Source organism: Bombus pyrosoma, linkage group LG5 (assembly GCF_014825855.1).
Source record: "Bombus pyrosoma isolate SC7728 linkage group LG5, ASM1482585v1, whole genome shotgun sequence".
In the NCBI taxonomy this organism is placed as follows: Eukaryota; Metazoa; Arthropoda; class Insecta; order Hymenoptera; family Apidae; genus Bombus; species Bombus pyrosoma.
Window position 1 is genome coordinate 8345968 of NC_057774.1, and position 24839 is coordinate 8370806.

The following is a 24839-nucleotide window of genomic DNA, read 5'->3' on the forward strand; positions in this document are numbered from 1 at the left end:
AACCAGCGAAAGGAAATTACGAAAATTGAAAATCATGCTTTTACGTTGAACAGTTTATATAGCGATGACGCCACGCGATTTATAAATTTAGATCTCGGTGTGTGTACCAAGTGTACCATCTTCGTGTGGCGGGACGGCTATAGCACCGTTCAGAGATTGTAAAGTACGTTCCTAATTAATCGAGAATTTTTATCAGCCGAAGATAACATATGAGTTTGCTTTCTTATCTTTAATTCTCAATCGAATCTGTTCTATCAAGGAAACAGTCAAACTTGGAATTCGAAAGAGATACACTGATAATACAAAAGTATTCCGCTTATGCTTTGATTTCCAACGAATCAATTTCTTCCGCGAAATCGACGAATTCATCGTGTTTACAATACTCAAAATACCTACATGCGATAATTTTTTTTCAAGATCGTCAGGTTTCGACAGGACACGCGAACGTGTTTTTTAGAAAAGTTAACAAGGCCGCTTCCTCCATAGGTTACGGGTCTATCGCCAGCAATCAGCTAAATTATTTTGAATAATGCTTAATCATTCGAGGAAGTCACTATGTTACATAATGTGTTTGCTACACTTTTATTCGCTATGTTGTTGCTATTCAACTATATAACTTATTTCAAAGAAATTCGTCGTTCGACCAATCACGTGAATGCTGTTTATCAGACACACGTAAGTACGAGCGCGCGTACACATAAGCGTACACCTTAAGGATTGCATAAGTTGCCATATTTACGCGGAGAAATCTACTTCTTTTAACATTCTCTAGCTATGTAGAAAGGAGAGTATTCAACCGGTACTTACGTTGCTAGGTAGTATGGTCGAATTCGCGATGCTGGCGAGAAAATCATGGCTGACGCGGGAGCTTTGTGACGTCCCGCTGTCGCTGGACACGCTCGAGCTGTCGTAAAGCACGTCCGACACGTCGAGCTTCATATTTACGTCGTCGATGCGCAACGGGTTTTACCTGGTCGTATTCCTTCAGTGCGAAAGGAAAAGTCGACGATTGGGTTCGCGGCGGTTTTATAACCTCTATTATGAAAGGATCAATTCTCTTGATCGTCTGTAGGGATGCTCAAGATCCTCGTTACGGAGAACTCGAAAGCAGCACACACGGATCGCAGGTTCCTTTGCCCGAAACTGTGTGAAACTGCGCGCGATGACTCATACCGTGGGGGAATACCTCGAGGTTCGCGCACGTTCAATCCTTAGCTCAACGATCTGCCTGGACACGCTCTTTCTTTACACGCCGAGGCTCCACGAACAAGTATGACGTCACTAGCTATTCCCAGGCTACCAATAGCGACGTTCGCCGCGCCACGTTCGCGATGCTCGTGCCAGGGCCGACGCTACTCGTGCTATCAATGGGATCTGTTTGCCAGGGTACTGTTTATGCAAACAGTGTTTTGCTTGATTTTACTACTGTAATCTTACTGGCGATAAATTGGAACTCTATTTGGTCGGCTATCGATGGAAATACATCTCTAGGAAATCTTAAGTATTTTCTTTTTTCGTAAACGAAAATTAATTGCAGTCATAAATTGAGAAATTATAAGACGTAGATTATAGGTTTCTTCTTACATTTTTATAATTTTTCGTCAAATAATTTGTAGCTTGTAAAATTCACTTATTACACTTCATTTCTCCCCTTACCAAATTTATGACTTGTAAAATTTCAGTAATAATATTAATTCAATTGCGCAAGAGGGTTCAAAACCTCGTTTCAAGGAATTAATTTTATGGATTGGTGGTCAGATAAGGATGGCCAGTTAAGATTCCACTAATCTACATGCTATCTGGTATAAGATAACGAATCATTTACCTAAACAAAACATTAGAAAATTACACTACAAAATTTTTATCTGATATTGAAAACTTCAAGCTTACGTATATTTATCAAAAAGATAAATATAATTGATATTCAAGAATGTGGAGATAGGACATTACTAAGATTTCTTCCAATCTCTCGCTTATAATTATTTAGTCATATTCTAGGAATCTTTCAACCGACGTACAAAACGTGTTTAACTAACAACGCTTACTATCATCCCTGTACCTTTCATACGATAATTATTCTGCAATTGTTTCATCCCTGACTGACTTGCGATACTGTTGCAATGTCATTCTGACGCTTATCTTCTGTTATTGGCAATACGTGTGGATGATATTGCGCAATTGATAATGCCATTGGAGCGGAATTTTCCGAGCAAACGAAATAGCACCGAGTACCGAATGCCAGAATCTATAGGATGTTGATTTTGTAGGTACTGTTTCCAAAGTATGCAGTAGCGTCACTTGGCGACGAAAATTTCAAACGAGCGGCACGCTTCGTTTCCAAGAATCGTCGATGACTCATATGGCGAGTCGTGTAGGCGGTGAACGGGGTAGCCGGAACATATCGAACAAGACGCATGACTCACCAAACTGATATGTCGGATATTCGCGCCTTAACCTGCTCCCTCTGGATGGCTAGACGTTCCACGACCTGCGGTTTCCTCCGCTTTGAAGCATGCAGGTGCCACCTGTATAACTTAGTGCCCAAGATAAACGAGGAAGCTGGTTCACTTACTAGTCTCTCATTCTCTACCTTGTTATTAGCCGTATGCATAATCAACCGTGAACTGCGACACACGGTGTCAGCCAGATCAAAATGATAGATAAATGATTTCTTCCTTCGCATCTAAACATCTAGTGCGTATGATACTAAGGAAGGGATTATCGTAATTCGACATGCGATAGTTTTGCATTTGTGCATGATACACGTAAATGAGATGGCGTGAGAGATTTGGGAAAAATTAAATTAAAATAAAGATGTCTTCTTCAAATGAATTTACTACTATTACTTAATAATAATGGATTAATAATAAAATAAAGGGATTTCAATGGATTTGAAATTTGTAAATTCAACTAAAATTCTCTAAATGTTATACGAGCTTTTTTAGATATCTTACATTTTCAATTATCTTTCAATTTTCCAATCCATAAACGTCTGCACTCCATCATGACAATACAGAATATTAAAAGCTTCAATTAAAGACTATCTACCAGCCTACATATGTACTTACTCTTTTTCATGTTCGCTGATAACATTTTACATAATCGTTATTTTTAACCAAATCAGGTCCATCTACTGAGCACGGCGTTATGCCTGAAAGATATGTCTCATTACGGGCATGAGGCGTAAGGGACTGACATTCACCTGCTTAGCTTCACACCATGATGAAATTCGAATAGACAGGCGGTCGTCGTCCTTGAGCTAACTTCTGCCTATAGCCAAGGCCTCGACTTAGCGGCTACATTTGAAACGTTACCCGATTGGAAAAATTACGACGCCATGGAATGTCATTGCCGTTTCGTAAATCGGTGCCGCGGGAGCAATCTGCCTCACATGTGCTCGAAGAATACACGGAGAATCGTTGTTTTGCCTGTTTCACGTTCGCTTGATTTTCTCGGTTAACATGTAGGTTAAGCCTTGTTCGTGGCGTTTTCGAGGTTAACAAATCACGCATCGATCTTCCTTGTAAAAAAGACGAGAAGAACGCATCTGTCGTACAAGATATGCATATATCGTGAAGAGTTCTTGATATTAACACATGCGCAATTAGAAATTGACAAGGCGATTTTCCACCGATACAAACGGTTGAAATATCCTCCTTTATCTTATCTGCATATATAAAGCGGATAAAAAAGCAGTTATTTTAGTAGGAACTAATAATAGCGATTACTAGTCAGCGAATTTAAAAACACATACTCGTAACATTTTTTTATTATTCTGTTTGCCCGTTTCATTTAACATGCATGATCTATCAATACTTTTTAGTGACTAATTTTTCTTAATTTTTCTCATCAATCAATTTTGACATGATAATGGACGCTGTATGTACTCACGAATAGACGATTAACGATAAGTTATCAATCAGGTATAATCTTCAGAGATTTAATTGCGTACAGAGTATCGAGCACTATTCTTGCAACGAAATACGCCAAATGCGAAATCGAGTCGTCACACGTGCATTTGCTTGTTAGTCGCTGCGTATTCTTTCCATAAACACACAGACAAAGTCTCCTGAGATAACGTCACTGCTGACATCGCGAACTTTTCTGAAACAAAGAAGGAAAGGCTTAACTCGTGAAAATGTGATCAGGCAATTTACGAACAATACAACTAGAGATCGAGGAATCGAGCACGTTTGGACTCTGCTCTCGGTCGCAGCTGGCAAGTTCGAAGCATAGCCGTGGAAGTTGCACGAAATGAGTCAATACCCGCTCCCGTTGCCTCTTGCAAAACGCACGTGCGTTTCGGTTCGCTTGTGCTGTTTGCAAACGTTCGAGATAAAACGCGCTGGACAAGAGGATACATGTCGCGCGCCTATAAACACGTCTGTTAATAAATTTGGCACGATGGCCGCGCAAACAAAGCGATTATATGCAACTTTCGTGCTACATACATAAGTACGTGTGCATAATGTCAATCAATCGGATTTTCATAGCAATAACTTTATGCAGATATGCAGAGTATCGTTGTTTTGTATCCTTTTTGAGGTTATAGGAACAAGTAGGCGAATGTTTTCCGAGAGTACGTAACAGTTTTTGTTACTAGCTTGCTGCAACGGACAGGAAGTCAAAGTTGAAATTATTCTATCGCAGTTTGGTATTTATCCTCTTTTGTGCTTGCCAAGGTTAACGACTAGAAGGAAGGCAATGCAGCAGCTGATAGAAAAACGGAACAAAGGCATTGTTTTTGCCTGAGAAACTGATTTCGTTCGAAGCATCGACAAAAATGTAAATTCCCAAGGTTGTTATGATTGCATTAACTAAATAATGTTCGTTTCGTTTATGTAAACAGATATAAAATGTAAGCTTTAATATATATCAATATCGATTTAACGTCAATTTAAATTGATCGATTAACGAAATGTTGAATTGATTGGTTTTTACATTTGAGAATGGTCATGATTATAAAATATTAAACTTCCGAATGAAAGGTTTGAACCTTTGCTTGGGTCGTTAAATGAAACAATTTAGTGCATCTGCGGTCAACAGTTTTTAAAGTGGCAGACGGACGTGTTTGTGCGCGTAGCATTGTAGGCAACGACGCGTGGGCGTAAACAGTCGGGCGCCAGCACGGAATTATAAATTTTAAGAAGGCGAGTTTAAATTTCGTTAATCTCTTTTGGTATTCATACGCGGCGAACAGAGAGAAACAATGTGCATGACTTTTTGTGTATACTCGCCGAGCTGTCTAGCCTAACAAACTATTGTATGCAAAACAGTAGAATCTCGGCAATAATATTCCCATCCTTAAAATGCTTTGTTCGCGCCATAACTTCACTGTGGGAATGAAAACGAGAATTTTTGTTCGCGGTTAAATATTGAATTCTATATATTGGTTACACGACAAGAATAGATATAACTGCGTGTTTTCTTACAATAATGCATATTTTTTTATTCTTTCAATGGTATTTACAATTCAATACAATTCCTCAAGGAAACAATAATGCATTAATAATTGTTTATTGTTACTAAGAAGAAAGTCAACGTACGTATGACATATTTGCACTTCTATATGATATGGCAAAGCATCATTTTAAAATAGTGAAAAAGAGATTTCGGATCGTGTTATATGTATGTTATGATTATCGTTGCAATTAGTCATATCACTATCAAGAATGAGTAAGAATTAAGCATGCAGGAAATGTTTTGGTGGATTGTCTTTGTGTGCGAATAGTCCTATGAAAGATACTGACGCGTAAATGCTATGAGATAAGTAGTTTAACATGCGCTACATTGTGATTTCTATTTTTCCAAGTTGCTCAGATAAACGTGAAATTTAAAAGCAGCCGAGATAATATCGGCCTGACTTTGATATTTAGGCTTACACATGCATGTAATCGATCAAATGTTTGTCATGTCCCGGTTATTACTAATAATTTTCTTCTATTCACGACATAGTGAAAGTATACAATAGGTTAAAAACCCGAATTTGATACGGTACATTAAGTTTTATACATTTATCATTTGTTGCGAAATCCAATCGAATAACCCTACTTTCTTCTTAAGAAAATCAGATAGAAGTAGATTATATTTCATAAAACGAATTATCTTACCTTAGAAGAATAAGAATAAACTTATTCACTTTTTGAAAAAATCAATCACAGTATATTTAATCAAATGTATTTAAAAATGCATCGATGATACAAGAAAATGGTACATACATATTTTGCTAAAGGAAAGACACTAAACCATTTTCAGTTTTTATTTTAAACGTCAATATCATGCTCAATCGACTAAGCAGATCCCATCTCGACAATCGAATACCACAAATCACCAGTAGAGGTGCTAAGTTCGAGCTATCGATATAAGAAGCGTTCGTACTAATCTACAGATATTTCTACGTACATGAGATTCGTGGGAAATATCACAAGATGGCGCTGTAGTTACTCCGGTAGCAGACATGATCGGCCAAGACGCTCGTCAACAATCGATGACAGTCTGGGCCGGGAGTACCGAAGTGTCTATAATTGCATTTTAACCGGAAAAACTTTCTTCTTTCGCGCAGTGTCATCGTTAATCGACGATAGTCTTGGCGTATTTTGCATCGTGGAACGTGCGTGTTGGGCGTTCGCGTCGCCAGTGAATCGATCGTGGTGTAGTCGTTTGTTTCACGCGACATAGGAAACTCGGGGTCCGCGAAGAGTGAGATAGCAGAAGACGGCGACGAAATATCACGAAACAATCGGTGTCGCACACGCGGTTACGTTCCTGTTACTTTTTTTTCGCATCAAGCCGGCTCTATGCTGTCGCGTACGCTTAAACTTCCCTCGTGATCAGTCGTGGAGTTTTTCCGCGTTTTACGCCATCGTAATCCGTTCCGGTAGCAGTAGTAGTTTCCCGCACTATCGAACAAGGTGCGAACACACAAAGCTGTACACACGAGGGCTACATTGAGCGGTTTCGAGAAAGCAACGACGTGCTGGTCTACTGACATCATCGACCGGATGGCAGATCACGGGAAAATGTAAGTGGTCATTGTCTCATAATTAATAGGTTCAATCGATCCCTCGTCTCTTCTAACGCAGTATGTATATAACATAACCGCGTTCGATTGTCTGTTATATACATACATATATGAGAGAGTCCCTCAACGAAAAAGAATAGTCGCCGTAACGGTTTGAAAACGTTCTCCACAACCTTGCACTTGAATGTTATTCTAGTTCTTTTTTACTTTCGTTCTCGTTGACATTATCGAGCCATTGTGATTTCCTCTAACGAAGAGTAAACGCGTTATTTTGGTCGGATTTATTGTTTTGATATCTCGATCGTGAACACGAGTAGGAGAGGGAGAGAGATGGAAACTATATAGACAATGATACTCCATCGTTTTCCTGAAACGTCGTGACCTTGCCAGTTAACGTTTTAAAGATTCTCTCGCTTTGACTGGCAAATGAGGGCCTCTTGCTCGCGACAAGTACCTTCAGCCTTCAGTCACAGCGTGCTTCCACTCTCTTGTTCACGAAAGACAGATTTTGATCGTTCTTTAGATATTACGGGTTCTACTATCTCGTATTATTCGCGTAGCTGTGTGTAACGAGCGGTAAATTATGGATACCCGCGCGTCTCCACTTGGACGTACGGAGACACGTATATCTATATCGTTTTCATGAATATATGCGACCCAAACGAACTATATGCGGACCAAATGGTAGCACATGAATTTGTACATATTTACTTGTGACTCGTTTACAGGCTATTCATATTGATCAAATTCATAAATTGAAAAATAGAGAAAGATGATGTTACAAACATTTTTTCTAAAAATTTACCTTAGAGAATTCACTATTAATTAAGCTAACTTATTAAGAGAAATAAACTTACTGGGTAAAGCCATTTTGACTTTCTAAAAAGCAAGGCCTTAAACGAAAAAGCTCTATTCTATATTTTCGCACGATGGAATGTAGAATAGTCTCCTGTCTATTCTTGTCTAATTGAGTCTAGGCAAATTTGGTTTTTCCCTCGGATCTTTTTTGAAAATCGAGCCTCTAATGTAACTTTATTACTCTTGATTTTCGTCTTAATTTCAATTGTACCAGGAATTGAGGAGCACGGTCTGTATATAGAAGAACGTGTGTAGGTGTTATTGGCACGACATAGTAGTGGCATCTGACCCGCGATGAAGGTGAATTACGGCATAGCGCGATTAACGACCAACGATGGTTTCTCTTGATAAGGGGCGGGTCATAAATTCCTGCCGAGGCTTGTAGATCAATTGACGCTTGCCACTTTGCGAACCAAAGGAGGCGAACTCAGGGAACGGTTCACTGCGCACTCCGCCAGCCATTTCACTGTTCTCTCCTAGGCTGTTGTCGTGTTTCTGGGATTGTATTATTCCGCTTTAGACGTGGAGACCCTTCGTTGCCTCGATCGATCGATATTTGGTCACGTTACACGAAACTCAGCCCATTCGTTTTTGTGCTCGCACAAAACGATTGGTCGCATTATTCGGTGCATTATGCTGTTGTTAGTTTTTATTTTTCTTCTTTATCGCGTACTTCGTGGTTGAACAATCGCGCAACTATTGATTCGTTTTGGGCGGCAGAAAATTTCTCTAGTCTCGAAATATTAGTTCAGTGTTGCGGATAGAGAAAGAGACAAAGGTTTGACTGTCATCGATAGACGCGCAGCTGAATTTTTCGAGGTTAGACAGGAGTCATTTCGCTTCATTTAACGCGCGCGCAATTGACAACGCTCTTATGATAAAACAGCGATTTCTCGCAGCGTTCAAAATGTTTATCTGGGCTTCAGTAGTTTTTGCTGGTCTCTTAAAATAGTTCGACGATTTCTAAAGATGTTACGAGGAAGACTTTGAATATTCGATGGTTATGGTTAAGCCCGTTATATAAGTTTGCATACGAAAAGAGGAACTTAGCCTTTTCTCCGAACTATTTTATAAATACTTTCTAAAAGCTTAAATTACACTATTTGTATGATTTTAATTTTATCGAAAAAATTGTTTCGGGACAAAATATTTGAGATTATCGCGATTTCAATGTCATCACGGACGACGAATCTGTATCTACAGGATATTTAATAGATTTATAAAAAATTATTCTTACGATTTTTTAAAGAAGAAATGATATCTCGAAGAATCAAAGGTGTTTTTTTACACAGACCATTACACTTTTTTCTTATTACATGAAATCTTAGACGCTTTTGAAATAGCTTCTATAATCTCGTGGCGCCATAAACGTGTTGCGAAATGAGATCTGGCAGGTCAGTTTGCTGGATTGAAGATCATGCTGCCGTGTTAATTTTAAACCGTATATCGTTGAATTTTTGTATAAACAACTATCCTACTATACTATAAAAAGAAACATCTTTTCCCTATAAATTTTTATTTACTATTTTAATTTTTTATTCCAATTTTATTAATTCAAATTTTTCACACAAAAATGTTAATGTATCGTATTACTCATCGTTGTGTATTTTTTTGGGAGAAGATCTACTTTACTTCTTCGCTCATAGATAAATTATGATATTATCATGGCTGTATAGATTACATTAAAAGTATGCAATAAGTTATACAGCGACTAGCGATCAATGCTACTGTCGCAAGACCATAGAGAAACGAAGCACACATAAAGTGTCTACTATATTTAATAAATGTATTCATTTATCGGACATTGCATACATTTGTTGCAACACATTCGGTATTAACAGCGTCGTATTAAAAGTCTACTTTTTAAATATAGGTGTAAAATATGGATGAGAAACTTAATAACGCCTGATTTAATAAATTTATGCAAATTGTTAGTTTACACGTGGTATGTTTGCTATTATAGGTATTTATTCGAACCACGAGGTGTTCATTTTATGCTTATAGTTGAGCATACATACGTACGATGTACATCTGTTAAATAGCTACAACGTTCGTTTGAATTGCTCTGTTTCCATTTCAGTATAGTGCTTCGACTAAACCAAGTTGAAAAATGTACGCTTCCAGTGAAAACTGAAAATTCGTTCATTGCTCGTAAACACATATTTATAAGGTAAAATACCAAATAAAGACACATATAACGAATAAAATAATGGTTTTAAAATAAAACGACTAGAAAATAAAAGCACTGAAAGATATCGACTCGTGGCAAATATCTCGCAGCTAGTGTACGTACGAAGTGTACGTAGGTGTACGTAGGTACAAGTGTATTTATCGTAGAAGCATTAAAGTTTCAACTTTTACTGTTAGAAGCATACATTTACATACGTAGAATGCCAGATGAAGGCACGTGTGATACAAATAAATTAATAAAAAATAATTAAACTAGTAATAGAATAGAATAAAATTGCTGGAGAATAAAAGGCATTAAGTTTACCCATTAATAAATATTCATGAATACTTATTAATGAAACATTAACAATAGTAATGAAAGCCACGTGTGATACAAATAAATTAATAAAAAATAATTAAACTAGTAATAGAATAGAATAAAATAGCTGGAAAATAAAAGGTATTAAGTTTACCCATTAATAAATATTCATGAATACTTATTAATGAAACATTAACAATAGTAATGAAAGCCACGTGTGATACAAATAAATTAATAAAAAATAATTAAACTAGTAATAGAATAGAATAAAATTGCTGGAGAATAAAAGGTATTAAGTTTACCCATTAATAAATATTTATGAATACTTATTAATGAAACATTAACAATAATAAAGAAAGGCACGTGTGATACGAATAAATTAATAAAAAATAATTAAGCTAGTAACAGAATAGAATAAAATTGCTGGAGAATAAAAGGCATTAAGTTTACCCATTAATAAATATTCATGAATACTTATTAATGAAACATTAACAATAGTAATGAAAGCCACGTGTGATACAAATAAATTAATAAAAAATAATTAAACTAGTAATAGAATAGAATAAAATAGCTGGAGAATAAAAAGTATTACGTTTACCCATTAATAAATATTCGTGAATACTTATCAATGAAACATTAACAATAATAATGAAAGGCACGTGTGATACAAATAAATTAATAAAAAATAATTAAACTAGTAACAGAATAGAATAAAATTGCTGGAGAATAAAAGGCATTAAGTTTACCCATTAATAAATATTCATGGATACTTATTAATGAAACATTAATAGCAACAATGAAATATTTATTACTTCAACTTTTACCCGTACAATAAAGTGGACACGCGCGTGCATGTAGAAATCGATTGGCACAGTCTGACGCGATAGGGATCGATCAAAAGGCGAGCTATTTTTCACGCTGAAAGCGTTTCTCGCGATTTATGTTGATCGCCGCGTAGGCAAACGACGTGGTTGCTTGTATTGTATATCATCAACGGGCGGCCATTATCGCTACCACTTCAACCCTATTCGCGTTGGTCAACGCGTCGACTTTCTGTCCGACTTCACACACCTATGGACGCTGTCATCGCTTAACATGATAAAGTAATCTGGGTTATGTTATCTCCTTTGGCGAACGTTCGAACGGCTTCTGCATTCTTTTCTTTTGCCTCCTCGTTTCCATCGTTTCAACGTGTAGTAAAGGAAAATGGAGTAGTTGCGCTTCAAACGTAAAAGATTCTATCGTTGAGAGAGCTTTGGTTGCTAAGGTTTAAAGTCGTCGGTCGAAGTTAGATTGCAAAGTTCGAGGTTTGAAATATGTAAAATGTGAGAATTCGAAACGTCGATGGTTGCCTCATTTGGAGCGATGTGTATGCAAATTTACCGATATGCGTATCAAGTTTTTATTCTATTACGTACGTGCCTTGTATTAGATCCGAAAAGTTTCTTTCGTTTTAGAAGGAAATAATAGACGCACAATGTTTTTTGTTTTATATTAGTTTATTGAATTATGCGCGAACGTAATAATAGAAATATAACGAAATGGATCATACCTAATTCGATAAAATAAGACAGAAATTATTGTTCATCTGTTATCACCTTATGAAACGAAAGAAACTTTTCCGACAACCTGATATATCGTACAGAAACACGATTAACAGCTAGAATAAATGAAAGTTCGCGAAAGATGGAATAGGATACGATGGAATTTCATTGTAACGGCATTAAGAAAATCACGTCAAACTTTTATCTATCACGCCATGAACCCTACGCACTGTAGGAAACGTAATAGAAATCATTTTCATGGAAAATGCACGGCCAAGTTCAGAAAGCATTTCGAGACGCAGAAATGGAAAGAAGCGCGAATGGTTCAAACGCCCCACGCGCGGAACCGCGGTCGTGATCCAGCAACCTTGACGAACTGAGTCGATGCATAATTCCAAGCCAACCATCGATGTCCATGTACTTGAATCTATTTCCGACAGAGGATATTTCCGTGAGAGGGGAGTGAGAAGCGTTGCGCAACTAACTTTTATCGTCGAATACCATCAATGCGATTTCATCGTCGTCATATTCCGCGTGTCTTTTCGAATCGTCTCGCGAGGGTGTTTCCGCAAAAAAAAAGAACCGATTATTAAAGAGAGAAGAATACGCGAAAGGAGGAAAAAGAAAGGGGAAAGAGGTACGTGGTAGAAAAGACGACGGACGGTTCTTTGAACTTTCGTTAGGTCGCGTAATTAGCAAAGGGGTGGAAAATGGTGAAAAGGTGCGGAAGTTGAGGTCGCTAGATAAGGCACGCGCGCTGCCTCTGTTTTACCACGATTTCATACTGTGGATCGTACAGCTCATTTGCTTATATACACGTGTACCTGGCTGCATATCTAATCACGGTTAGGCGATCCGTTTACACTTATGCTTTGAACATGTTGCACGTGTCATCACGCGTCGCTGTGCTGCTACGTATTGCCGTGTTGCGATTGTGCGTTTGTCACGCTTCCGCTGATCAACTAACGCGCTTGATGATCCTACTTTGTAGACGTTCTCGTACTACGTAGATGAAGATTTTAGTAGAACTTTTACGTACTTTGGTGCGTTACTCGGTAGTTGAAGTTTTGCGTTATCTCTCGGAATGGCTGAATTTTTGGAATTTTCGAATCTTTGGGATTACGTTCGTATGGAGAGTTGAATTTTTGGATACGTTTTCGCAACTTTGGTAAGAAACCAATGTAATTAAAATATCCAGCATTTATCCAACAAAACAAGAGGATCGTATCCTTTAACGACTGGACGTATGACTTTCCTTGTAATTAATAACTGAAGAAACGATATATTGCACAGGTTGGACGATATACAAGCGACTGATATTCATTGTCAATAACTTTCGAACGAAATAAAAACAACAGTCAAGATATCTATTAGTACGTGGAAATTATTTATGGATTTTTTTTTTGTTAATTGTAAGTGCAATTTATTATAAAATAACACCAAGCATTTGTCGTTGCGGACGAAACCAACGTGTACAAAGTTAGTAGATGAGGTACCTGTCTTCTCTGAGCTATCTTCTCTTATCTAAGAGTCACTTAAAATTTGTCTTTTGCACCCAATGCTTCGAATCTCTTAAGCCTACGTTTATTGTTTCTTCAAGTAATCCCTTGGCCAATGTATCAGAATGAAGGAGTAGCTTCTGCAAATGAAACGTATGGAATATAATATCAGAAAGATGTTTGCCTTCAGACGCTGCGCAAAGTCGAACTCCGTCAATAGCATTTTTCATTGTATTTTCATACGTTTGCTTCATCGACATACTTTTTACTTTTAACCCTCAGCGGTCCTCCGTGTCAATTTGACACGCTTTTCAAGGTCAAAGATTACATATTATTGTTCTACCATCTCTGAAACAATTTTTACAAAATTTGTTTACTCTCGCCGACGAATGAAAGCAGATCATTTTGTAGAACTAGCGCGAATGCCCGTGAACGACAAAGAGCAAAATTAATTATTTGCCTTTTTTCTTTTCCATCTCATTGATATTTTACCATTCTAATGTCCACCTGATACGACCCACTAATTTGTGAAAACGAGGGAAAGTTAGGATTAAAAGAAAAGCCCACGAGAAGAAGTTCGGTGAAGTTAAATCGGTCGATCTATCAGGCCGGATGATATCGTCAACGTAACTTGCTTAAAGTCATCGCCGGTCGACGAATTACTGTGATCAAATGTTTGAATAATTTTCACTCGCTCCTCAACTGTGCAACGCTCCACGATTATTTCATATTCTTCCATAAAACAATCGCTAAAGCGGAACAGGACACGATGGACGCATCGTTTGAGTATGGCGGCACTTGGAAATTAGTTATATATTGTCCACCCTGTATATATATTACTTCTCACATTTACTATAATACATCAAGCTGTCATAAAGAACGAGTGGTAGGAAATTTAAGTTCGGTTAGATTTATGATCCTGTCGAGAATTGTGGATCTTAATCGCCGAAATAAAAGTAAAGGAACACTAAGGATACGCTTAGAATTCATATTAAAGTAGTTTTAGCTTTATTCAATAAACGATTCCCAGGATCTTCATCGATACGCATTTGCACGCGTCTCAGCACTTTCTTTGTCTCGTCTTTTTCTTGTCTCAACCTAACCCTAACCTAACCCCAACCTAACCCCATCTTCCATATCACACAGTCAACGGAACGGTTATATTCATCTGTTTTTCCAAACGCTGTGCACACACATACTTCCATACACTCATATTCACATACGCGTGTTACTACTACGCCGCCAGTCTAGTTTAGCACACAAAATTATACATTTCTCAATAGATCGTAACAAGTGCCATCGTTCGAATTGATGAAAGATCGTCGACGACGCGTTTCAATATTCGAGAATCGTTCGGCATACTTATTACACGATGGAAACGATATCGCTGATAAGTTTCTGGCTTGTTATCGTCTGAATAAATATTGTTTAACAGAGCGAATGTATTTCACCGTGACGGAACGAGGTTTCTTAAATTTGCGCGATCCGATCAGCTCGGAACGTGTCAGTTGCGCAATAAGTCGTATCAATTAGAAGACAAGAAATTGCATATTATTGGCAGTACGTGGGCTCTTTTGTCTGTCAACGTTGTACGTATACGCGCCTCTCGGTTAATTATTCGTTCGTTCTAGAAATATTTACGTGAGAAAAATGAATACTTTTCACTCGTTCGATTCGGTGCATGCATATTCGTTGTTTCGATTTTTGCATATTTTTTGTAATGTTTTACGTCATGTCAGCAGTAGAAATGCTCATTTATATAAGATATGTTCCGACGATTAGAAATTTGCTCGTAAAATACTCGGTAACGATATATACCTCGGTCACATTGGAAGCGTTTATTAACATAACGTCAATCGAGACAACGATCTACAGTGAGATCCGTTGTAACGAGACGTGATAAAGTGCACGCGTACCGAGCGAAAATTCAAAGTCGATTTTCTCGAAAACAAAGCCTCGAACGAAAAATTTTTATTCTATATTTTCGACATATTTTTTCGCGTAGAATCACCCCCTTTCCGCTTGTACCGCCAGTTACCAACCACCCTGTATATCGCTGTTAAAGTTAAAGGCGGAGAATCTTCAAATGAAATTTTAGAGAAATTTTGGGAAAAATGAGATTACCATTAGCAGCAACTGTTAACGAGATAATTCTTCGTTCTTCAAGTAAATTCCACCCTTTGTTTCGACAAAATGTCACATACTCGGCGATCTTTGGCCACATTGATATCATTAAAATTATTACTAAAACATTGAAACGAAATAAATTAGACTGGAGAGTTGGACGGAATAGAGCGCACGCGGTAAATGGAAAAGAGAACTGGCTCGAATCGAACAGCTCGATCCATTGTCTGGCGCTGTCCTTGAGCCATGCAGCCAACTCGAAAAAGGAAACAATGCTTGGCAGACACGTTGAACCCGGACCAACAACACGTACGTAATAATAACAACGCTCTGACTCATTATTTCTCCCTAAAACCCTCCTCTCTATCTCCATCTTCATTTTTCTTCCTCCGGTTTCATCCCTCCGACTCCGACACGGTCGTTACTTACCCAGAAGAGGATCCTCCGTCTCTTCTACAGTATCTCGCCAGACACTTGTAGACATTTTGCGAATTATATTACGCGTTTTATACGAAACATTCTGAAATTTCGCTGGCACTGTAACGATGTTACATACACGTAGACTTACATATATTGGGTTGGCAATTAATTACCACCTAATGACAGAATCAGCAAATCACTTAGTTGCCAATCTAATAGATAGACTGCGGATGTTCGTGCATTTATGTTACGTAAATTTAAAGATGCAAAAACGTGGAAAATCCACTCGATACGAAGAAGCATATGAAATATGCACAAAGTAAGCAGCACATTGTAACATTTAGCAGGTGAACATTTTTTTAGTTAGGTTCCATTTGCTTCATCATTTTCATGACAATATGAATTTGCATAAACATGCGCAGCCTAGTAACAAGACTCGGCTGTTAAAATGATGAATCTATATTTATACCGAAATAAATTTGGAAATGTATATGGAAGGCGCAACGTATTATATTATATCAATAAGAGTCGATATTCAGGAAGACTTTGCCATTTACGTTTCATGTTTTAAACGATACTTCGCGCTCTGTACTAAATGTTTATTAAATATAACGTTCGCAGTGGACGACTTAAAATTTTAGCAACGTAATCACGACAGCCGTGTTTCATTTCGCCACAGCGATAACTAGACTACGAGCCTTTGTGCGTTTGTAGGAAATTTAACAGAGCAAAATTACACAGAGTGCGCGTAATACGAAGATTCTTTTTCTTTTTTTTTTTATTTGTTTAATTTGTACCTTACAATTTGTCCAGCTGGACATTTGGTAAGTTTTTGTAACTTTATTGCTGAATAACACGTGGATGGCTAACCCCAGCGGGATACCATCTTCGAGTATAATACGAGGTTCTACATTTTTAAATTTTATGCTGAAAAATATGAATTTACATAGAAATGCGCAGTCCAGTGGCGACGAAATTTCGAAATATTTTATATAACTCGCGTGATACGTTCTAAATAGGAGTTTTCTAAAATCGTCCGCCTTTAAATACCTGTAATCAGAGGGAGGAAAGCAGTGAACAGAAAGTGAACAGAAACAGAGAGGACATTTCCTCATTTTCCGTGGTTCGACCGCGACCTTCGTCCGCTTGGAAAAACCGATGGAAAATCGCTCGAGTTCTCATTAGAGACGGCCTTGTCTACCATCTCTTCCCTCTTCTATTTTCCTTCTCTCGCCCCTATCTCTCCCTATCTCTACCTTGCATCCTCTTTCCTTTTCTTCTTTTCGTATTTTCTCCCGTTTCCACTTTTTTTCGGTTCGCCGCACTTCACTCTCGCACCTATGCACACTATACACTAGGTGGCTCTTTCGTTCGGCCTCAGCTTCCTCCCTCTCTGCTCGTTTTCCTCATTTCGCCCCCAGAACGAGCAACGGGATCATTTAGCGTAATCTGCGGACGCGGTTCGGCCCGAGGGCTCGTTAAGATGGAACGAACATTTTTTCCCTTGGATTTTTTGCCGTCTTTTTTGTGGCCGATGGTTGACGTGGATCAGGTGAATTTTTGGGGAAGATTCTTGGTTTCGCGTTACTCCAGCCTATTAGGGTTGTAGAGTATGGAAATCGATTCTTCCCCCGTCTTTCTTTTTTCTTCTTTTTCCTGTGATTATCGATCAACGTCTTATTTACATATCAAGCTACGAGAATCTTAATAAACTGTTTAAGGGATGAATCGTGAGTTTGTCGAAGCTTAAGCAAGCTTTGCTTCAACAGAATTTATGCGAAATATTGAAGATGCTACCACCGATTGTACCGCTAATGAGATTTCTTTAAATTCAGAATTAATGCACATTGTTCCACTTCGAGAGGCAACTTCGCCGCATTAAGAGCAAACTCATGCTACCTGAAGCGAGTGCTAACTTTGTCTATATCGTGAAATTTATATTCCCAATGAAACGCTTTATATCTCATCTTTTACAAATTTTCATTATTCGAGCCAAGGATAATCTTGTCTGGCCGAAGAAAGTAGATGCACGTTTTCTAGGACGAATGGTAAATTTGTCAGACCTTTTTAGAAACTTTTTAACCGCGATCGAACGTAGAGAGGCACAGGTATTCGAGATATTCGTGGCCGTGCAACAAAACATTTCAGAGTTCTTCAAGTTCTTACACACCGCCAAGACGTTCTTTCCCGTGAACTGATCGAACAGTTTCGATTAATTTAACGCGAGTACCACTTTCCTTCAAGTACGTACCTCTGATAAACGTCTCCACTTGAAATTAACCCGTCCATGGTGTCTGACACTTGCAATATAAAAATAAGACGCGAGAATTCCTCAATTAGAAGTCTAGAAATCGTCTGATGTAAAGACGAGCGAGTCGGCACGCAGTTGAAAGTTGAAACGCTTATTTGCCCGTGAATATGAAACTCGTTAAAAATTAATTCGCCATCAGAATTAGAGAAAACAGTGGCTGTAACAGAAAAACGATTGGCAATTTCGAGGGCAACGCGTTTATTATCCGCGCGAAAATTATCGAAGCTGCGTGACGAGACTGACGTGTCTTTAACGACGTTTCTTTTTTTCAATCTGCTGATAATAAGTTCCGCGAAGGCTCATCAGCGGCACAAGCAACGACAGAAGAGGAAGATCTTAATTATTTTTCCACGACACGCCAAGAACTTTGTTAATATCGCGACGACGTCGTTTCGTTTTAAATAATTCCACCCTCCTTAGCTCGTTGAAATGCATCGCGAACATCCGCGTTCGCTATGGATCTTGCTCCTATCACGGATCGATATTCTCGTTTAATATCGGCTTTCGAGCGATGCGTAAATCTCTAGAACGCTATCTTTATACCGAGAGTTCGTTATTGCGAAGTTATCTCACGCGTAGAAAAATAGGGGTGCAAGAGAGCTTGACGAGCTTCCAAGTGTCTCAATGGCAATATACTCGAGGATATTACGGATATGTTGATTTCTAATATGTATATTCAATCACAACGTAATTATATCAATTTTATTAGAAATTTCTTGCCAATTTCTCACCCTTGCTATCGTATATTATCTCGCGCGTAGAAAAAAGGGGTGCGAAAGATATCGATCCACTTGGAGATGTTTCAGTGGCGAATATTTGAGAGTTGCAAATGTTTGAAATATTTTGCTTGTAATATATTCAATGGTCATAAAATTAGGTAAATTTGATTGCGAAGATTTTACAAACCTTTCAGCGTAGTAAAATTCTTCGTAAAATCTTTCGTTCGTGGTAAAATGCAGGGTCGTAGAAGCTGGATGATATTCTACACGTATTATACAATAGTATCGATTATGTATAGTTCGTAGGTATCACGTTATATTTTCATTGTTCTTCACAGGAGTTTTCTTTTTCCTTTTGCCCTTGCACTGGTTTCCTTATTCCTAGAATTTCTTCTTTGATGTTTCCGCATCGTTTTTTTCTCTAACACTGTTCCAGGTTTCTTTTTCTAATTGTTAGAATTGATCTGTTTCTTGATTATAAAAATATCTTTTCTTAATTATTAGACATTTTTTTTTTTTTTGATGTAAAAAGAAATGTCTTTCAACCAAGTGCTTCTTATCAAACTTTACTTCTCATTTTCGTAACGCGAAATTTTTGTATTCACGTACGAGTACTACCAAATGATACAAAATTCAATACACTTGCAGCTAATTGGAGCTAATTAAATACGCACGTAAGTGTGCAAATACTTCTCATAGTCACCTCATTGCGTATTCTGTATCGCTCTTGTATCACGTTTCTGCAAATTTAAGTTTCTCGTTAGTATTGCTTGTATCAGAAAGTATAACTCTGTGCCGTAAAATTGTTTTATTTTCCCGTTGTATTGTGTTATACGTTTGGTTCAGTATCTATGGAAAATACGTCTCTGGACGCGAGTGTGTCAATTAGTGGCGCAGCTTGATGTTTCAATGTAAGGTGCTTCCAGTCTGTAGAGTCTGCTACACGAAACATTCTAATCAATACTCTGCTTACTATAGAAATCGTAATTGCCTGGAAATTTTTCTGTCGAGTTTCTTCTCGTTACATAACAGGGGAAATGGACGAGCACGCAGGGCCAAGTTTGCAACGAGAGTATTTGTTGGCATGGTGATATATAGTTAGCTATTCTGAGTTTCAGGCTGTCAGGATTAGGAAGTTCTTTCTTGAAAAGTAGCTTTAAACGACGATTTCAAAAGATACGAGAGAGAGAGAGAGAGGGAGAGAGAGGGCGGGGGGATCAGTGATATGTCGTCGTATATTAAAGAGGCTCTTTGTGTGGAAATAGGAAATTCTCTGAGACAGGAATCTTCCTGCCTCGCATGAAAAATAGAAAAAAGAAGAAGTAAAAACAGATAGAATATAGAGACTCGAGGATCAGTATCAAATGATATCTTGGAATTAATAAATTCTCCGACGCACGACAGTTGCTTGTAGATAAACGTTATACATATTCTTCTTCGACCAAATAAAGGAATTAGGATTGGCTATAAAGGCAACGAAGAAAAGTAAAGAAAGAGGGAAAAGATATAGAAAAGCCAGCGATAAATGTAGCAGCAGTTCGGTATTAGCGCTGGGAACGTAAAACTTGCCTTAAGCGAATCAAAATAACAAGCTTTTATATATATTTTGACAATAGTTGAAATTCCCAAAAATGTTGCAAATTTATCAAATTCCCTCGATTAAGAATTCGTCGTTTGGTCATTTTGCCATTTTGCTCATTTCGATAAATAATTTTCGCGTTATAAAATCTCTTGGTAATTCTTCTCGCGTGTTTTCCTTCTCTGTGGAAAAAGATTCTCTTACGAAGAAGCGATTCAAATCTGTCGAGAATCTACCCTTTACGTATCTTTAAAATTTCGATGGAAAATTGCCAAAAATCGGTCGTTCTCACCACTCTGTTAGTTCTAGCGTTAATAAATCGTCGATTTGAACGGTTGCTCGAACTCCACGGCGCGTGTAGCCTGAAAAATGGGATACGTTTGTACGATAGGCACGATAGGATACGTTAAATAGGTCAGTGACGACAAAAGGATCGCTTAAATGGAGCAATGGCGTGTTGCAAGCACGCGTCCTTGAAATTTCCTATACCATCTTGCATATACACGTGGGATCCTGATTTATGCTTGGTCCCATGTCGAGAGTCAAAACACACGCTACACGAGTTTCTCTTCCTTAATGAATCGTATGGAGGAAAAGGGGTGGCTCGGCAACGTAAGTAGAAGGGGCAGATCGTGGAGGCCGTCGATATTGTACGACCTTGCGTCATCGATCAACCCCCTGCCCTCATCTTTTGCCTTTCCGATTCTCCACAGAGAAGCATCTTCGTACACCACCTACCCTCCTCCTCTTCTTGTACTCTTCTCATTCGACTCGTGTATCGCTCCCACCCTTTCGCGACCTTCTTCTAACCCACCACCAGCTCCCCGTTGCCGAGTAATCGAATTTCTCGGAATATTTCTCTGCGACGTCGAAGCGCACGAAGTTGGTTCGATTAACTAATTCGAAGAATTTTCGCTTTCGCGGAAGAAAGATTTCTTTTTTTTTTCTTTTTTCTTTTCTTTCTTTTTCTTTTTCGGATGATAGAAACGTTCTGTGAGATCAGGTTCGATAGATCCATCGGCTTCATCGTCGATATCTTTTTGGTCGTCGGTATTATAATTGGAAGAATTTTGGTTTTCTGCAGGGATAAGACGACAAGTATGTTTCGTGAATGTTTAGGTTTGCCAGATTGATGTCACCGTCAGTGATCGAATTTTTGGGAACGTCGCAAAGGTGGGCGTTGTTTGATTAATTAAGAGGATCCTGGTTTTCTGGAAAAATGAGACGATTAGAATGCTTTGTGGAATTGCCGAAAAGCGGAAGCGTGAAGTTTGTTTGATTAATTAGAAATAAAGTAACGCGATAGGGACGTTTCGGTTGGCTTTAAAATGAAATTTGCTCAATTTTTAGATTGGTCATGTAGAAGAGTTTTATTGGCCAACTGCAATTGTAAATCTATTTCGCTGCTTTCCAAAGTCAATATTATCGTTATTATATGATACTTCTTGTAATCGTTTCTCTTTGTATCATTGCTACATCTGCGTCAATAAAGCTTAATCGATCGTCTCTTCAAATGACCGTAACAAGAACCAGGACACACATAGATTTGTTCGATTCGAATTTTATAGGTTAAATTGCTTCGTAAAATTCATCGTTGATTCGTATCGAAGTTTTACTCTTCTTTTATTTCCCTTTTTTTATTTTTCCATTGCTCTTTCTGTTTCATTCTATTATTTTATTTTTATTATTAAAATGTTTTTTCTCCTCGAAGTTTCCAAATTTTCCTCTTTTAATTTTTAAATTAAAAAAAATTATTATCGACCATTTTAAATTCTCTCTTTGTACGTTCGAGCGTCCCTTTTCGATCACCTCTTGCGTTATTTCCTCCGATATTGGTATTTTTATTAGTATTTTTATAGTATTTTCTAGTATCTCTTCTTCTTTCCTGTTTCGACAGGCGAATTTTCTGATTAATTTTGAAGCGGATGCGGACATTCATTTCGATGTCGAAACATTTTTATCTGCAAGAACGTCGAATACAAAAACTAGAGGAAATTAGAGAACGTTTTAGTCGATGAATCCACAACACGATCCATCGATTTCTCCTGGTCTTCGTCCTTTAACGATGTTGTCCAAATTTACAGTGGAGCTTGCACTGTGTTAGCGACGAGAGGAACCAGGTCAGAAGATCTCGACTTTCAGAAAAGTTGATTTAACGAGTTCTGAAAAATTTCCTGCAACTGTTTACTCTGTCTTTTTAATTTGCGTATCGCGAACGTAATTTCTGGCGCGTGTCGGCTCTCTCAATTACGCGCTATAGTCTTCGACAAGCTTTATCCGTGATTTCCATTACAGAGGAAAGAATGAACCGTTTTAAAGAAACATTCTTTAAAAACAAATTATATACATACTTACTACAACAAGTTTATTTGTCGCGGAAGACTATAGTATAGTAATCACAAATTCTAAGGTTATCATTTTTTAAGAAAATGCTGTATGAAAAAGCAAACGAAAGTTGATTTAGCCCGTAAATTAGAAAGTAAAGGAAAGCGATGACATTGCATTTTCTTTTTTTTCTTCAACGATAAAAATGATTTCCTCTTTTCTTTACTTTTCAATTCGTGGACCTAATCAGAATGGCCCCCGAGCGAATCGCGCATCGACATTTTGCGAATTTAAAATTAAATCGAAGAAACCAGAATACATCGGATTAAAGTATCACATTCTCGTGCGTAAAGCAACGTTCTCGAATTTTAGAAAAAGAAGTATCGATAAAGTATCACTGGCAGATCATCCAGAGATCGAAATCTGTTTGTTTGCGATATCGCAGAATGTAATGAATTAATATCACCAGCAACGTCAGCAACATCCTACATATTTGACACGATTGTTCGAAAAAGTAAGTACACGCAACGCTTTTGGAGCGCATAATTCCTGCTGCATGCTGGGTCACATGGTTTCGCAATGAAAACCATTCGTCAAGTTTAAAATAAAAATGGCAACGCGCAAACTGCAACCTCGTTTTACCACTATCGAAATTTGCGTGTACCACAGTTGCGTTCCGTGAATAGAACAAAAGCGTACAACCGCTTCTACGATTTGTCATGCTACCTGCCGCCGTGAAAACCTACATTTCTGGGTACGATCGCTGCTACGAGACGTTTTATCAGTAGAATAGGTCGTCTGACTAGCGCGCAGATGTTAGAATTTTTCCTGCGTTTCGCTGCAATTTCAATCCATTAAAGATTAACATTGCGTTCAACGAAACGTTTCATTATTTCTAACTCCTGTTCAGCCAATTCACGGTTATCGCTGTTAGTCGCGATTTTACGTCTCTTCGACGGTTTTACGTTAATCGTAAAGAATAACCATATTCGTAGAATGTATATTTGGTTTGATGTAACATTTACCTCAACAAATTTTTCATGCCAATTTCTCGCGTCTTGAGCATCAGTTTATTCAGGTCGTTCGAATTCGAACGAGTGCATACAAACACGTATGGCCGGTACCTTGGTCGATGCGAGAACTTGAGCTGTTCTAGCGACCTTGTACGCTCGTTGTCGTTAACTTGAGTCGTCGCTTCGACTCAATTCAGTGGCCCGAGATTCAGCGCGTATCCGAGCAAAACTCGACCAATCCGAACGAGGCAGTACGATGTATGTAATTTGTAAACACGCGTGGCACAGCAGATACAATACTAATCGTCAAGTGGCAATTCCACGAGCAATTCGACCCTTCACTGGATCGGTAAACTAGAATTACGAATCTGATTCCTGTTTCTCATGTCCGGCGTACAATTAGCAAGAACTTCCATCGTATGTCATAGCAGTGGTCGAACGGAGCGGAAACTTCACCTCATGTCTGACCAAACACCGTCTCGTTCTCCTTGCCCATTAAACCACTCACGCCGCGCATTAAACCTTCCCTACAAACTAATCATCGGCCTTGCCCGCCGTATCATAAAAAATATACGGCCGATAAACCCGGAAAAGCGGAACTTTCTTCAATTCTGGCGCCGAAATGAAACGTGTCAGGCGTAGAAGGACAATGGCGAGGAGGAGTCCATTCTATCCGTGGTACGTCCTATGACAGCGTCCATCCACGTCACGCTGCAAGATAGAAGGAGAAGGAAAGTCGGGGGCGCACGCTGCTCGTCCGGGGGTGGAGTCTGTAGGTGGGGTGGCAACGGTGTGCGCTGTGGGGTCGTGAGAGGGTAGCTGGTGCGGCGGCGGCCAGAGGGAGGAAAAGGTTGACTGGGCGGTGGAGACAGGGAGGGTGCGCGATTCTGTTCAACTATGAACACACACCGGCGAGACGTCAGTTACCTCGCGACGAT

The 24839-nt window shown here is 38.5% G+C and overlaps 2 protein-coding genes and 1 long non-coding RNA gene across 4 annotated transcripts in view; 2 read left to right on the plus strand and 1 right to left on the minus strand.

The window, feature by feature from the left end:
- Nucleotides 1-1124, minus strand: part of LOC122567601 (transcription factor kayak) — a 34778-nt gene extending 33654 nt beyond the window's left edge. Inside the window, exon 1 of the mRNA XM_043726338.1 lies at nucleotides 808-1124. Coding sequence (XP_043582273.1) covers nucleotides 808-939 — 132 coding nt within the window. The 5' untranslated portion in view covers nucleotides 940-1124. The remainder of the gene's footprint in view (nucleotides 1-807) is intronic.
- Nucleotides 1125-1253: 129 nt separating this feature from the next.
- Nucleotides 1254-2890, plus strand: LOC122567622. The gene is made up of 2 exons (XR_006316845.1): nucleotides 1254-1386; nucleotides 2268-2890. It is a non-coding gene; the product is annotated as an uncharacterized LOC122567622 (long non-coding RNA).
- Nucleotides 2891-6478: 3588 nt separating this feature from the next.
- The window catches only part of LOC122567592 (TLD domain-containing protein 2), a 278674-nt gene continuing 260313 nt past the window's right edge, over nucleotides 6479-24839 (plus strand). For both annotated transcript variants that reach the window (XM_043726306.1, XM_043726308.1), the window contains exon 1: nucleotides 6479-7021. In XM_043726306.1, coding sequence (XP_043582241.1) covers nucleotides 7002-7021 — 20 coding nt within the window. In that variant the 5' untranslated portion in view covers nucleotides 6479-7001. The remainder of the gene's footprint in view (nucleotides 7022-24839) is intronic.